This window comes from Triticum urartu, chromosome 2A (genome assembly GCF_056163025.1).
Source record: "Triticum urartu cultivar PI428250 chromosome 2A, HENAU_Tu73, whole genome shotgun sequence".
NCBI lineage: Eukaryota > Viridiplantae > Streptophyta > Magnoliopsida > Poales > Poaceae > Triticum > Triticum urartu.
In genome coordinates, this window is record NC_141874.1 from 668,303,672 (window position 1) to 668,320,271 (window position 16,600).

General features: G+C 43.1%; 1 protein-coding gene across 1 annotated transcript; it reads right to left on the minus strand.

Annotated features, from left to right (window-relative positions):
• Positions 1 to 282: 282 nt before the first annotated feature.
• On the minus strand, positions 283 to 1,527 carry LOC147986566 (uncharacterized). The gene has a single exon (XM_087542062.1). It carries the CDS (start codon positions 1,525 to 1,527, stop codon positions 283 to 285), a length of 1,245 nt encoding a protein of 414 aa, XP_087398188.1.
• Between the last annotated feature and the right edge of the window lie 15,073 nt (positions 1,528 to 16,600).

Consider the following 16,600-nt stretch of genomic DNA (forward strand, 5'->3'; position numbering starts at 1 on the left):
TTGGCTGGGAGTGTGACCGATGCCGGCGACACAAGCATGACCGATGTGAATAGAGTAACAGACTCCATGCCATTTACGTGTATGTAGGAGAGGATTGCATGTATTACGGGATACAGGTGGATGAGGATTAGACCGGTATTCCTGATTATTTTTTGGTAGTGAAAAAAAGGACGAAGGGTAAAGAAATTACTGAACCGTGCGATGGGGAAGGAAGGACGTCCGTTAATTATCGGTACTAGCAGTGAATGCCATTTTTTTTAAGTTAAAGCAAAGCTTTATAACTTAACGGTGTACGGGTAAATCACCCGCAACACAAACAGCCATTTGGGCTGGTACATCGGACTCCCACTCGACGGCCGAGTTTGCAGGGTACATACGACCAAGGCTTGCTAGTTCATGAGCCGCGGAGTTAACACTACGCCGACACCATTTTATTACAAATTTAGAAAACCACAGTTTAAGCTGGTATTTTGTGTCCTCGATGACAGCAGCGTACGCCGAAGAATCGACCTTCCGAATATCCATTGCTTCTGCCAGCAATTGTGAATCAGTTTCAAACTCTGCTCGAATAATCCCCAAGTCAGCTGCAAATGAAACAACATTTGACAACGCCACGACTTCCGCTGCAAAGGCATCTTGGATGAGTTCCTGTCTTCCTGCCCGTGCACCCACCACTTCGCCGTCGCTGGTTCTTGCCACCGCACCCCAGCCTGCATGGAGCTCCCCTGAGACGAAGGCGCCATCAACATTGAACTTAACCATGTCTTGAGCAGGAGGCCTCCATTTATCAGTGCACTGTGGCTTGGGTTCTGGAAGGAAAACCTGCATATATTCCAGAGTAGAGCTGCGTGTGCATCTCGCTACGTCGGCCGCTGTCAAGACACGCTCCCCATTTCTCACTTTACCCCTAGCGCTCCACCACATCCACCAGAATGTGAGAATCTGCATCCTTTTTGGGGTGTTTAGCTCCCAAAGGTAGTCCATCATCACATGTACAGATGAGATTGCTTGCAGCTCCCTTCTTTCCTTCTCTAAGCCTAGTTCCCTCCACACCACCTTCACTGATTTGCACTTGATGAACAGGTGCCCCCCGTCCTCATCAGCTTGCCCACAGAAAAAACATTTCGTGCTCTCCACTTTCAAACCTCGCCTCTGCATGTTTGACATGAGTGCTAGAGATTCATGCTGCAGTCTCCAAGTGAACATCTGGACAGTTCTCAGGCACGGCAATTGCCAGATTCTTTTCCAAGAATCGTCGCTGCAAGTGTTCAGGTTACCCGCTTCGGCTGTGCTCTGTCCCACTCCCCCATTCTTCCTTATAGCCTTCAGTTCCATGTGCAGCTTATACGCACTCTTCACAGAGTGTATTCCCTTGCTGTCGAACTGCCATGCAACGAAGTCATGAACCCCCTCCCACAATGGCATCTGCAGAATGTGTCTAGCATCCTCTGTGCAAAATGTATCCCGCATAAGGCGCTCATCCAATTGCTTTGTGGAGGGATCCATTAACTCACTTACAGTCTGCATCAGGTTATTCCCTTTTGGGGTGATTATCCTTCGTGACCACGGCCTTGGGATCCAAGGATCCGTCCATATCTTAACGCTTTCGCCGTCACCGATTCGCCAGATGTATCCTTCTCGGACTAGGTCAAGTCCTTTCAGTAAACTCCTCCATGCGTATGAGATGCCCTCTCTCGCCATAGCCTCCAGGACATGGCAGTTCAGGAAGTAACGGGCTTTGAGAACCCGAGCATGCAGCGTGTCTGGGTTTTGTATTAGCCGCCAAGCCTGCCTCGAGAGCATTGCCATGTTAAAGCTATACATATCACGAAAACCGAGACCCCCTTGCGCCTTGGGCTTGACGAGCTTCTCCCACCCAATCCAGTGAACTGTATTTTCCTTATCTTGTTGGCTCCACCAGTATTTTCCGATTAGGGCACTTAGTTCGTGGCAAAAACTCTTGGTCAAGTCAAAGCAAGACATAGCAAACGTGGGAATGGCCTGCGCCACCGCTGTAACTAGAGACTCCTTGCCTGCCATTAATTACTCGCAGATGAGTGCTTCATGTTAATGGGAAACGATTCGTACCAGTAGTCTGATACGAAGCAATCTCCAGACCACATGTGAACCATCGATGCCTTACTAATCCCACGGTCAAGATCTTCCAATTGCCCACCCGTATTTGACGCAGGCCCTGGTCCCTCTCCCATCAAATAATGTATGGTGCGAAACAAGGAGTTTGGTCCGGCGTTTTATGGTTATAAGAAATGGGAAATTTGGATTACACTGTGACTGAAGCTGTTTGTTACTTGTACTTATTTTTGTTTAGTTGGCCACATGTGCACCCAACATGTTCGCCTGTGCCACCCCGCGCCTCAACCACCGAAAGCCCACAGCCTCACCCGCATGTGGCTTTGCTAGCACGTGCACACATTCATCTTCAGAAAACCCACACCATGACCAGGCTATGAACTCACTAATTTGCAGCTTATTTGGCAGACGAGCCCCAAACGAATGGGGCTCTAGGTTGGACAGTGAGTTGATCGCCGTTGGTGTGATGAGGCGGAGTTGAAGGTTTTGACTTCTTTCGTTGCTGAATTAGCAATCTTGGAATTGCTACGTCTAATAAAAGCTAAGTGACATTGCACAGAAAATGTTTCTTATTAACATGTGGAGTACTAATCGCATCACACCTTTCGGTTACACCTCAACTATCGACTATCTACTAATCGACTAATTCCTAGAATCAAGAGCGGCAACTGTAGAATCAAGAGCGGCAGTTGAACCAGTTTGCCCAACCATTCTTAGTTGCCCACTGGAAAAGAAACACTAGGATAGCGAATTACTGAACGGGCCCTTCTCCATTTGACCATGATGGTGTTGTTACTCCGTGCAGGACGCTAGAGCTTTGCAACTGCATATCCTAATGGTTCCCAGTCCTAGCATGTCTATGGGTATCAATGACACTGAGAGAGGAATGCCATTTGAGCACAAAAATTTGTGCATGTATGAACCTAAGAATGACTGGACTCTACTCTTTGGTTGGCTCAGGTGCCCAATATGGTTTGTCTGTGAACTGTTGTTCCATCTCTCTTCTCACGCTTAAATAGGAACAACGTGTGTTGCAACAACCATGCAATGGATGCTTTCTTGAAGTTCAGTACTTCCATAATGGGCACATGGTCATTCATGTATTGCTCGGCATCATTCCCTCAATGAAGTGATCGTATCGACTTAGGTTCACACACTATGTTCATTACAACAGAAGTTATATGAGCGGTCTGCAAGGCCGCGTACAAGTCCAGACAGTTCCCCTAACTTTATTACAGTTCTTCCTAGCCAAAATAAGGAAACTTCGGAGTTTTGCTTTAAGCATTCCTTTAATTCCGCCAGCGCCAAGCAAGCAGATGACTGATCAAACTCTTCGATGTTCATCCCTTGCAACAACAACGTATTGTCAGTTTCAAAGCACACAGATTTGAAGCCTCCTGCTACTTCTAGTTAGGCACCTCGTAACGCAGCCATGATGTCGGTGTGGAAAGGATTTAGGAGTTCTCCAATTTTCCCTCACCTCAAGTTTTTACTCATATTTGTGGTTCCTTGTAATAGCACCCCGCCCTCCAGTGCTTCATTCAGAATAAAAAGTGCAATCAATGTTTGTTTTCAGAGTAAGACACATAGCATCATTAATCTCTATGTTTACCTTCCTCCCTGATTCTATTCCTCGAATGTCACCATTGCCATAAGAATACAACCACGCCTTGATATTATGATTTTCTAAAGCCTCTCTCTCTCTCACTCACTCTCTCTCTCTCTCTCTCTCTCTTCTCCTCTTCCACAACTCTCTCTCTCTCTCTTTCTCTCTCTCTCACACACACACCATCACCACCACTATTCCATAGCCATGAACCCCTTCCCCAACGACCCTGGATGGAGGACATTTCTCCTTGGGTGCTCGCTCGGTGACCGCCCCAAGTTTGTGAAGAACGTGGATGAGTGCTCTCAGTTCAAGAGCCTAGACGAGACGCATAAAGAGGCATACGTTATGCTGTTGAAGGCGCTGAAGATGGAGTTGAAGAGGCTGATATCCGACCCCACCAAAGGCAAAAGAGTAGGTCTATCCATGTCAGATGGACCATGTACAGGATTGTCAGGGCTCCTGATGACCAGGTGACGTCGACCACCATCATTCTAGAGGAAGACGAGGAGGAGCAGATGGTGAATGCAGCGAATGGCGAATTGGTCGAGCCTCGATAAGCTAGCAATGTTGAAGCGGTGGAGATGGTTGTCCAGGCACCCGTACACTACCCTTGGAGGTCGATGATTGCAAGACTCAAGGATACCGCCACTCCAAGCGCATCCAGGCTAACCACGTCTAGGATGTAGTGCTTGTTGGGATGGATTTCAATGGATGTAAGCTCGATTTACCCCCCCCCCCTCTATTGAAAATCGTACAATCTTGTTCGAATGTCTTAAATCCCTAATTGGATATGCCTAAATCGAGTACCAAATCAAACCCGACAGGTAGATTGGATGCCTAATGCGTGATGCATAAATCAAATGCAAGTATGGTATAATTCGATTCCATCGGTGACAGGTGGTGACTTACCGCCATTATCGAACGACTGTCGATGAGGCGGTGAAGCCGGTGATCGATGCTGGTGCTCACCGTCCAGTTCTTCATTCCGGTGCTCACCGTACATATCTTGTGCTCGCTGTTGCCGGTGTGAGAATGGAGAGATAGCAGTGAGAGGAGGGTGAGGGTAGTTATGGCGGCGTTTCCGGAAACAACGCAACATTTCGAGCATGGCTCCTAGCATCCAGCCTCTGATGCCCACGTGTCTCGGGTTGCATTGGCCATGCTTGACTATGAAAAAATGGCCGATTCGAGTGTTCCTACTTAGCTAGGCCCAGAGGTGCTTTAAACATCGTGGGGCGATATTTAGGTGCAAGGCAGGCAACCAAACAGGCCAAAATTGCATCACGCGGGCCTGGTTAGACCTAATGCAGGTTACCAAACGATTCCTAAGTTGCTAAGTTATCGTAAAATTGGTGCTTATTGTCCGTAGGATGAGCCCCAGCTGAAGGATGGATTGTGGACAAAGAACGGTGAGCGGATCGCCATTGAACCAGTAAAGGGGATTCAACATGTTTAGTTGCTTCTGGATTATGGATACATGTGGGTTGGGAGCGGGGAGATGAGGCAGAGTGTGGCCATGCTCAAGTTTTCCACCATGCTATCCCAAAGGTTGTTGACATTGTCACCTACACGACCTTCTTCGCACCGGCAAGAACCTCCACGGCCAACTTCAAGGCCTTGCTATGGGTCAAGCTTTGTTATTGATTCTTCATGTACTCATACTTATCAGTTTGGTACTGAACCGTGAAGTGTGTGACCTAAAGCTTTCATTCTGCTTGTCGCGGCTCTTTTTGTGCTCTGGATATTTTTTTAGAACAAAATTTGAGAGAGAATAATTTGTTAAAAATCTGAAATATGGAACGCGTGTGTGTTGGTTTTTGTGCTTTGTCACTCATGCTCTGAAAACTGATCCTTGTTTGTTTTCTCATGTTTCAGATTGTTGTCCTAATGTGGACCTATAACAATGTTATAATACAATTGCATTTGACACTTCCTATATGCTGGAGAGAGAAATCAAAATGATAGTCGTTAAATTTGTCACTTTTTCTAATGACATTGATACAAAAGTTGTCTAACCTCAAGTTGTTCATGCAGATTTTTTGGGTACCTAAACTTGGTACTTGAGTGTATACACAAGCGGTATTTCTTTGATTCACATAAGAAATGTTCACAAAATGGTTAGCTACATCAAATTCCCATAAAAGATCGACAGATGGACAAATACATACATGCCACATGATTGTGGATAATCAGCAAGATTCACAACCATATGCCACTTTATAAGGACTTTTGCATATATACTTATGAAAGAGTTAATTTGGAACTATCGCTACTAATAAAAGCTAATGCTTGTTATCAACATGTTATTGTTTTAGAGTGATTTATCCACACCTTTCTTAATGTTCTTACACTTTGTATTTTCATGCATGTTAAAACATATTGTCTAATTTGTAATGTTCAATAAACCACCTCAAAAGTTAGCATATGATCAGTAACCATTATGAAACTAAGAGTTGTTCTTGCATAGCATTGACCATTAAAAGTAAAAGGTTCATACCAAACCCCCAAATTACTAGCTTGTCATCTTCTAGCAATATTTTTGTTTCAAACCGGGTTTTCATTATGTCATCGGGGGTTTATACTTTGCACCAATAAAGTGTGATACAAGTACCAGCTTGAGTTTGGCCAAAGCGAATTCGTCTGTTCCCGTTGCCCAGAACTTGAGCTAAAGGATGCATCGCTTCCTATAATGGACGACATTAACATTGCCAACTTCATGCATGACTTTGGTCACCTACTCAACTAGGCAGCCATTCCTAGACCGTATCCCCGGCATGGCTTGCCATGACACAACCCATCTCTGGCGGTGTCATTGGTAGATGCACTCCAACTCACTCCGAGACAGAGAACATGAAGGCAAGACAACAATTATGCCTCTCATTCACACTGGGACAACAATTGAACTGTAGGACAGTGAATTCTCAAAGAATTCCTTCTTCGTCTCACCATCATATGACGATGTTACTTGGTGAGTAGTTTGAGGATCGTGTAGACGCAAATCCTAATGGTTCCCATTCCTAGGATTGACGCGGATTTCAAACATTGGAAACACATTTCTAACCAAGTGTAACATGTGTGCATTGAATATCTGGTAAGCGGAAATGAACCTACCAACGACTAAGCTCTGCTCCTCAGTCGATGTGCAATGGCTTCTTTGTGAATCATTGTTCTATCTCTCTTCCCATGTTAAATAGGAACCCTGTATTGTGTAATATATAGCCATTTGATGGATGTTTTCATGCAATTCAATATTGTCATAATGAACACATGGGCAATTGGGCATTCTTGTGTAGTTGTGAGCATCCCTTCCCTAGAGCATCAACTCCCCAATAAACACAGTTTTCTCATACCAACTCACCTTCATGGTGTAGTTTCTTTTATTAGAAAGCATTTGCATTCGCCGTGCCAAGTAGATCATTCACTAAAATGTAGAAACATACATAAGAAACCATAATCACCAATCGACCAAAAATGATTTTCACCGTCAATTGATATAGTACTTTTTTTGGCAACACAAGCCCACAAAAGAGGGCTAAATTTTATTTAGTAACCTAAACAATGCATAGATAATAGTTTTTCATAGGAAAAGAGATGGCTTGAAAAGCCATTTTATAGTTACATCTAGCAGCTTTGCTGCAAAAGAAGTTACAAGGATAAGTAGGTTTATTCAACGAAGCTTTCTTTGCAAGAGATTGAGCTAGGGTATTTTGGATTCATGGAATATGCTTGACCTTGCAAGATTAAATGTTAGAGACCATGTTGGAGAACTCAACTGAAATCAACCTAATCCTCCAATGCCCTGCTGGTTGGATTAAGTCATTGGCTTCCATCGCTTGTACTAGGTTGCTGCAATCAGAGAATAATAGAACCATATAGCAGTTCAATGCTTTCACAGTCGCGGTTGCCAAGAGAAGTCCCAATGCTTCGACCTATGAAACAGAATATACTCTAGGGCTAGTTCTTTTGGGCGGCTTAAAAAATAAGCTGCCTCTCCCCAGCTTAAAAAACAAGCCGCTCTGAAAATTTCTTGTGGCTTCTAAATTAGTAATCTCATAACTAGTTTAGAAGCCCCAATGAATAAGAGAGGCAGCTTATGAAAAAAGCTGGGGTGGAGGCGGCTTATTTTTTAAGCCGCCAAAAGAACTGGCCCCTAGTGGAGGTAGCTTGTATAAATATTGTACGATCATTAACCTCATTTCTTAGAAATACTCCAAGAAAGGATTCATTTGTTGTCTCCTTATGGTTAAAAGGTGCATCAACATATAATTTAAGACCTCCAGGCAAAACAGAAGAATTTGCATTTGGGAAGGGTTTGGATAGGTTAAGACTAGGAGAGGTCCTCTTCCAAATCCTCCATTAAACCTGCATTTAGCATTGCCTTTGTAACATGGATTACATGCATAGGGCTCCAAGTTTTCTTTTCAAAAAGGATATTATTCCTACCTTTCCAAATATTCCAAAGAATAGTAAAAGTAGTGCTTAAGTTTCGCTCTAGATGCTTCATAAATAAGATTTGTAGGACTATATCAATGGAGTAAAGATTGTGATTCCGCCTATTAGTTTTCAAACCAAAGTAACAAATCATTCTTGAGAAATTATAGAGAAAGAAGGGATTCAAATATGTTTCGTCCTAGCCACATCTACAACAATTTTATTAATATGTTTTGAAAATCTGGAAGCTCTCATACCTGCTACAATTGCCCTTCTAATAAGCTTCCAACCAAAAGTTTTCGCCCTTGGGACCATTGTCTTGTCTTTCTAGACTTGGTTGAGAAAGGTCACTACTTGATTCATAATAAGAGAGCTTTGATGTGTAGATCTAACTTGGGAATCCCGCACAAAAAGTTATATGCACTTTTTGAGGTGCAAACAACATTAGGAGTATGAGTCCAACAAATCATATGTTTGCAATCAACATTGATGGCACGAATATCCAAAATCTTATTCTTGAAGTTATCATCAAAATAAGCACTAGTCTTATCTTCATCCCAACATTTAAAAATTGGGTTTTCAGAGGTTACTAATGATGCTACGAAAAGGCCTCTCCAACTTTGATTTAAGGTGATCATGGATATTATTCTCACAATCCTAAGCTACGTAACTGCTCAAGGGTGTTTAAACTAAGGCCTAGGAGGACACAAAATTAGAAGTGCTTATGTAACCACTCGAGAGTTTGCACACTAAACTGAATTCATTACTAAACTGCCAAGTGTGTTACTCGCACATTTGTTTGATTAAATCATTTGTGATTTGCCAACAGTAGATGCGCTCATGTGGGTCATTTTGCCTCCTCATTGACCACCCTTCTTTGGTTTTTCCTAGTCGGCCTCTTGCGCCGTAACCTGCAATCGATGAGGAATTCATCATCATGTACACCCAGTAAGTGTAGCACCCTGTGCTCACCTAGTAACCATGAGGCCTCTAGTCCACGGCCATCTCATGCCACCCGACATGGTGATGTCCCCAAGCCGCTACTTCACACAAATGTTCCTAGTGCTCCAGGCGGCTACCGCAAGTCCCATGTTCGCCTATACCTGCCTCCTTCCCAATGCCTACACTGCCAAAAGCCCACACCCCGTAGGTGGTTGGCTAGCACTTGAACACCTTCATGTTAAAAATCGCCACACCTGGCTAATGTCTCACTAATTTGTTGCTTAGTCCGAAGTGGGCTCTAGCCTAAGTAGAGAGTGAGTTGCTCACCGTAGAATCTGTAAAGCAAAGTTGCAGTTTTTTTACTTATCTTTGTTGAATCATTAATCTTGGAATTATTGCGTCTAATAAAAGCTAATGCATGTTACTAACATGTGGATTACTTATCAGATCTCACCTTTTAAATGCACTTCAAATATATTATAAATTATTGTGTAGTTTCTGTTTTTCGATGAACCATATGTACTAGCTTCTAATGCATCTACTAGAAATTTTTAGTTGCCTACTTAAAAAATTAATAACATGGCAAATTCTCAACAATCGTATAATGGCAGATTGTTTCTTATAGACTAATCTACAACCTGATATGTCAGCTTCTACACTAATCCTCACCCTACCCCCCCCCCCCCCCAAGCCTTCACCTAATCCCGTATGCCCAGTCCATAAGATTTTTTTCGTATTTGTAGTATTTCTCATGAACTTTTGAACAAGTCTATCTCCACTTGACCAAGATAATGTTGGTACTTCATGTAGGAAGTTAGAGACGTGTAGTTCATTGAGAACCCACAAGTATAGGGGATCAATTGTAGCCTCTTTCGATAAGTAAGAGTGTCGAACCCAACGAGGAGCTAAAGGTAGAACAAATATTCCCTCAAGTTCTATCGACCAGCGATACAACTCTACGCATGCTTAACGTTTGCTTTACCTAGAACAAGTATGAAACTAGAAGTACTTTGTAGGTGTTTTTGGATAGGTTTGCAAGAATATAAAGTCCACGTAAATAAAAAGTAGGGGCTGTTTAGGTAAAGAAGCAATAAAGTTAGTATAGCGAGTGTGGAAAAGTGATGGTAGGAGTTGTGAAATTGTCCCTAAGCAATTGACTACTTTACTAGACCGATAGCAAGTTTTATGTGGGAGAGGCCACTGCTAGCATGTCATCCCTGACTTGGAATTCTATGCACTTATGTTTGGAACTATTAGCAAGCGTCTGCAACTACTAACGTTCATTAAGGTAAAACCCAACCATAGCATTAAGATATATTGGCCCCCCTTCAATCCCGTATGCATCAATTTCTATGCTAGGTTGAAGCTTCTGTCACTCTTGCCCTCCAATACGTAGTCCTATCAACATACAACTAACCCAATGGTGTGATCCACGCACGCGCTCATATGATGGGCACCAAAGGACAACAACATAACCACAAGCAAATTAAACCAATCATAGTAATTCACCAATCACTGATAGGACAATGAAAATCTACTCAGACATCATAGGATGGCAACACATCATTGGATAATAATATGAAGCATAAAGCACCATGTTCAAGTAGAGGGTACAGCGGGTTGCGGGAGAGTGGACCGCTGTAGATAGAGGGGGGAAGGTGGTGGATATGTTGGTGAAGATGACGAAGGTGTTGGTGTAGATTGGGGTGATGATGATGGCCCCCAGTGGCACTCCGGCGCCACCGAAAGCGAGGGGGAGAGAGCCCCCCTTCTTCATCATCTTCTTCTTCTTCCTTGACCTTATCCCTAGATGGGAGAAGGGTTTCCCCTCTGGTCCTTGGCCTCCATGGCATGGGAGGGGCGAGAGCCCCTCCGAGATTGCATCTGACTCTCTGTCTCTCTCTGTTTCTGCATTCTGGGATTCTGTGAAGGAAATATGCCCTAGAGGCAATAATAAAGTTATTATTTATTTCCTTATTTCATGATAAATGTTTATTATTCATGCTAGAATTGTATTAACCGTAAACATAATACATGTGTGAATACATAGACAAACAGAGTGTCACTAGTATGCCTCTACTTGACTAGCTCATTAACCAAAGATGGTTATGTTTCCTAACCATGGACAAAGAGTTGTTATTTGATTAACGGGATCACATCATTAGATGAATGATCTGATTGACATGACCCATTCCGTTAGCTTAGCACTTGATCGTTTAGTATGTTGCTATTGCTTTCTTCATGACTTATACATGTTCCTCTGACTATGAGATTATGCAACTCCCGTTTATCGGAGGAACACTTTGTGTGCTACCAAATGTCACAACGTAACTGGGTGATTATAAAGGAGCTCTACAGGTGTCTCCAAAGGTACATGTTGGGTTGGCGTATTTCGAGATTAGGATTTGTCACTCCGATTGTCGGAGAGGTATCTCTGGGCCCTCTCGATAATGCACATCACATAAGCCTTGCAAGCATTGCAACTAATGAGTTAGTTGCGAGATGATGTATTACGAAACGAGTAAAGAGACTTGCCGGTAACGAGATTGAAGTAGGTATTGGATACGGACGATCGAATCTCAGGCAAGTAACATACCGATGACAAAGGGAACAACATATGTTGTTATGCGGTCTGACCGATAAAGATCTTCGTAGAATATGTAGGAGCCAATATGGGCATCCAGGTCCCGCTATTGGTTATTGATCGGAGACGTGTCTCGGTCATGTCTACATTGTTCTCGAACCGTAGGGTCCGCACGCTTAAGGTTTCGATGACAGTTATATTATGAGTTTATGAGTTTTGATGTACCGAAGGAGTTCGGAGTCCCGGATGGGATTGGGGACATGACGAGGAGTCTCGAAATGGTCGAGACGTAAAGATCGATATATTGGACGACTATATTCGAACTTCGGAAAGGTTCCGAGTGATTCGGGTATTTTTTGGAGTACCGGAGAGTTACGGGAATTCGCCGGGAGAAGTATTGGGCCTTATTGGGCCAAACGGGAAAGAGAGAGGGGCTGCCTAGGGCAGGCCACGCGCCCCCCAAAGCCTAGTCCGAATTGGACTAGGGGGAGGGGCCGCGCCCCCTCCTTCTTTCCCTTCTGCCTTCCCCTTCCTTGTCTCCTACTCCTACTACATGGAAGGACTCCTAGTTGGACTAGGAAAGGGGGAATCCTACTCCCGGTGGGAGTAGGACTCCCCTAGGGCGCGCCATAGAGAGGGCCGGCCCTCCCCTCCTCCACTCCTTTATATACGGGGGCAGGGGGCACCCCATAGACACACAAGTTGATCCACGTGATCATATTCTTAACCGTGTGCGGTGCCCCCTTCCACCATAATCCTCGATAATATTGTAGCGGTGCTTAGGCGAAGCCCTGCGACGGTAGTACATCAAGATCGTCACCACACCGTTGTGCTGACGGAACTCTTCCCCGACACTTTGCTGGATCGGAGTCCGGGGATCTTCATCGAGTTGAACGTGTGCTAGAACTCGGAGGTGCCGTAGTTTCGGTGCTTGATCGATCGGGCCATGGAGACGTACGACTACATCAACCAAATGCTTCCGTTGTCAATCTACAAGGTTACGTAGATCACACTCTCCCCTCTCGTTGCTATACATCACCATGATCTTGCGTGTGCGTAGGAAATTTTTTGAAATTACTACGTTCCCCAACAGTGGCATCCGAGCCTAGGTTTTTATGGTTTGATGTTATATGCACGAGTAGAACACAAGTGAGTTGTGGGCGATATAAGTCATACTGCTTACCAGCATGTCATACTTTGGTTCGGCGGTATTGTTGGATGAAGCGGCCCGGACCGACATTACGCGTACGCTTACGCGAGACTGGTTCTACCACCGTGCTTTGCACACAGGTGGCTGGCGGGTTTCAGTTTCTCCAACTTTAGTTGAACCGAGTGTGGCTACGCCCGGTCCTTGCGAAGGTTAAAATAGCACCAACTTGACAAACTATCGTTGTGGTTTTGATGCGTAGGTAAGATTGGTTCTTGCTTAAGCCCGTAGCAGCCACGTAAAACTTGCAACAACAAAGTAGAGGACGTCTAACTTGTTTTTGCAGGGCATGTTGTGATGTGATATGGTCAAAACGTGATGAGATATAAGTTGTTGTATGAGAAGATCATGTTTTGTTGATGTTATCGGCAACTGGCAAAAGCCTTATGGTTGTCTCTTTATTGCATAAGATGCAAGCGCCAAATAATTGCTTTAGTTTATCGCTATGCGATAGCAATAGTTGCAAGAGCAATAGTTGGCGAGACGACCATGTGACGACATATTGATATAGATCAAGATGATCGAGATCATGGTGTCATGCCGATGACGATGGAAATCATGACGATGTTTTGGAGATGGAGATCAAAGGCACAAGATGATGATGGCCATATCATGTCACATATTTTGATTGCATGTGATGTTTATCTTTTTATGCATCTTATCTTGCTTTGATTGATGGTAGCATTATAAGATGATTCCTCACTAAATTTCAAGATAAAAGTGTTCTCCCTGAGTATGCACCGTTGCCAAAGTTCGTCGTGCCCAGACACCACGTGATGATCGGGTGTGATAAGCTCTACGTCCATCTACAACGGGTGCAAGCCAGTTTTGCACACGCAGAATACTCAGGTTAAACTTGACGAGCCTAGCATATGCAGATATGGCCTCGGAACACTGAGACCGAAAGGTCGAGCGTGAATCATATAGTAGATATGATCAACATAGTGATGTTCACCATTGAAAGCTACTCCATTTCACGAGATGATCGGTTATGGTTTAGTTCATTTGGATCACGTGATCACTTAGAGGATTAGAGGGATGTCTATCTAAGTGGGAGTCCTTAAGTAATATGATTAATTGAACTTTAATTTATCATGAACTTAGTCCTGGTAGTATTAGCATATCTATATTGTAGATCAATAGCTCGCGTTGTTGCTTTCATATGTTTATTTTGATATGTTCCTAGAGAAAAATTGTGTTGAAAGATGTTAGTAGCAATGATGCGGATTGGATCTGTGATCTGAGGTTTATCCTCATTGCTGCATAGAAGAATTATGTCCTTGATGCACCGCTAGGTGACAAACCTATTGCAGGAGCAGATGCAGACGTTATGAACGTTTGGCTAGCTCAATATGACGACTACTTGATAGTTTAGTGCACCATGCTTAACGGCTTAGAATCGGGACTTCAAAGACGTTTTGAACGTCATGGACCATATGAGATGTTCCAGGAGTTGAAGTTAATATTTCAAGCAAATATCCGAGTTCACAAATATGAAGTCTCCAACAAATTCTATAGCTAAAAGATGGAGGAGAATAGCTCAAGCAGTGAGCATGTGCTCAGATTGTCTGGGTACTACAATCACTTGAATCAAGTGGGAGTTAATCTTCCAGATAAAATAGTGATTGACAGAATTCTCTAGTCACCATCACCAAGTTAGTAGAACTTCGTGATGAACTATAATATGCAAGGGATAACGGAAACAATTTCCAAGCTCTTCGTGATGCTGAAATCGACGAAGGTAGAAATCAAGAAAAACATCAAGTGTTGATGGTTAACAAGACCACTAGTTTCAAGAAAAGGGCAAAGGGAAGAAGGGGAACTTCAAGAAGAACAGCAAGCAAGTTGCTGCTCAAGTGAAGAAGCCCAAGTATGGTCCTAAGCCTGAGACTAAGTGCTTCTACTGCAAAGGGACTGGTCACTGGAAGCAGAACTGCCCCAAGTATTTGGCAGATAAGAAGGATGGCAAAGTGAACAAAAATATATTTGATATACATGTTATTGATGTGTACTTTACTAGTGTTTATAGCAACCCCTCAGTATTTGATACTGGATCAGTTGCTAAGAGTAGTAACTCGAAACAGGAGTTGTAGAATAAACAGAGACTAGTTAAGGGTGAAGTGACGATGTGTGTTGGAAGTAGTTCCAAGATTGATATGATCATCATCGCACACTCCCCTATACTTTCGGGATTAGTGTTGAACCTAAATAAGTGTTATTTGGTTTTTGCATTGAGCATGAATATGATTTGATCATGTTATTGCAATACGGTTATTCATTAAAGTCAGAGAATAATTGTTGTTCTGTTTACATGAATAAAACCTTCGATGGTCATACACCCAATAAAACAAGTTTGTTGGATCTCGATCGTAGTGATACACATATTCATAACATTGAAACCAAAAGATGCAAAGTTAATAATGATAGTGCAACTTATTTGTGGCACTGCCGTTTAAGTCATATTGGTGTAAAGCGCATGAAGAAACTACATGCTGATGGGCTTTTGGAATCACTTGATTATGAATCACTTGATGCTTGCGAACCATGCCTTATGGGCAAGATGACTAAAACGCCGTTCTCCGGAACAATGAAGCAAGCAACAGATTTGTTGGAAATCATACATACTGATGTATGTGGTCCGATGAATATTAAGGCTTGCAGCAGGTATCATTATTTTCTGACCTTCACAGATGATTTGAGCAGATATGGGGATATCTACTTGATGAAACATAAGTCTGAAACATTTGAACAGTTCAAAGAATTTCAGAGTGAAGTGGAAAATCATCGTGACAAGAAAATAAAAGTTTCTACGACATGATCGCAGAGGTAAAATATTTGAGTTACGAGTTTGGCCTTCAATTAAAACAATGTGAAATAGTTTCACTACTCACGCCACCTGGAACACCATAGTGTAATGGTGTTTCCGAACCTCATAACCATACTTATTAGTTATAGTGCGATCTATGATGTCTCTTACCGATCTACCACTATCGTTTTGGGGTTATGCATTAGAGACAGCTGCATTCACGTTAAATAGGGCACCATCTAAATCCGTTGAGATGACACCGTATGAACTATGGTTTGGCAAGAAACCTAAGCTGTCGTTTCTTAAAGTTTGAGGTTGCAATGATTATGTGAAAAAGTTCCAACCTGATAAGCTCTAACCCAAATCGGAGAAGTGTGTCTTCATAGGATACACAAAAGAAAATGTTGGGTACACCTTCTATCACAGATCCGAAGGCAATATATTCATTGCTGAGAATGGATCCTTTCTAGAGAAGGAGTTTCTCTCGAAATAAGTGAGTGGGAGGAAAGTAGAACTTGATGAGGTAACTGTACCTGCTCCCTTATTGGAAAGTAGTTCATCACAGAAATCTGTTCCTGTGACTACTACACCGATTAGTGAGGAAGCTAATGATGATGATCATGTAACTTCAGATCAAGTTACTACGGAACCTCGTAGGTAAACCAGAGTGAGATCCGCACCAGAGTGGTACGGTAATCCTGTTCTGGAGGTCATGTTACTTGACCATGACGAGTCTACGAACTATGAGGAAGCGATGATGAGCCCAGATTGTTGGAAATATGCCCTAGAGGCAATAATAAATTAGTTATTATTATATTTCCTTGTTCATGATAATCGTTTATTATCCATGCTAGAATTGTATTGATAGGAAACTCAGATACATGTGTGGATACATAGACAACACCATGTCCCTAGTAAGCCTCTAGTTGA

Excerpts from the sequence above, each read along its gene's own strand:
- LOC147986566 (XM_087542062.1), bottom strand. The coding sequence starts at position 1,527 with ATGCAGACTGTAAGTGAGTTAATGGATCCCTCCACAAAGCAATTGGAT.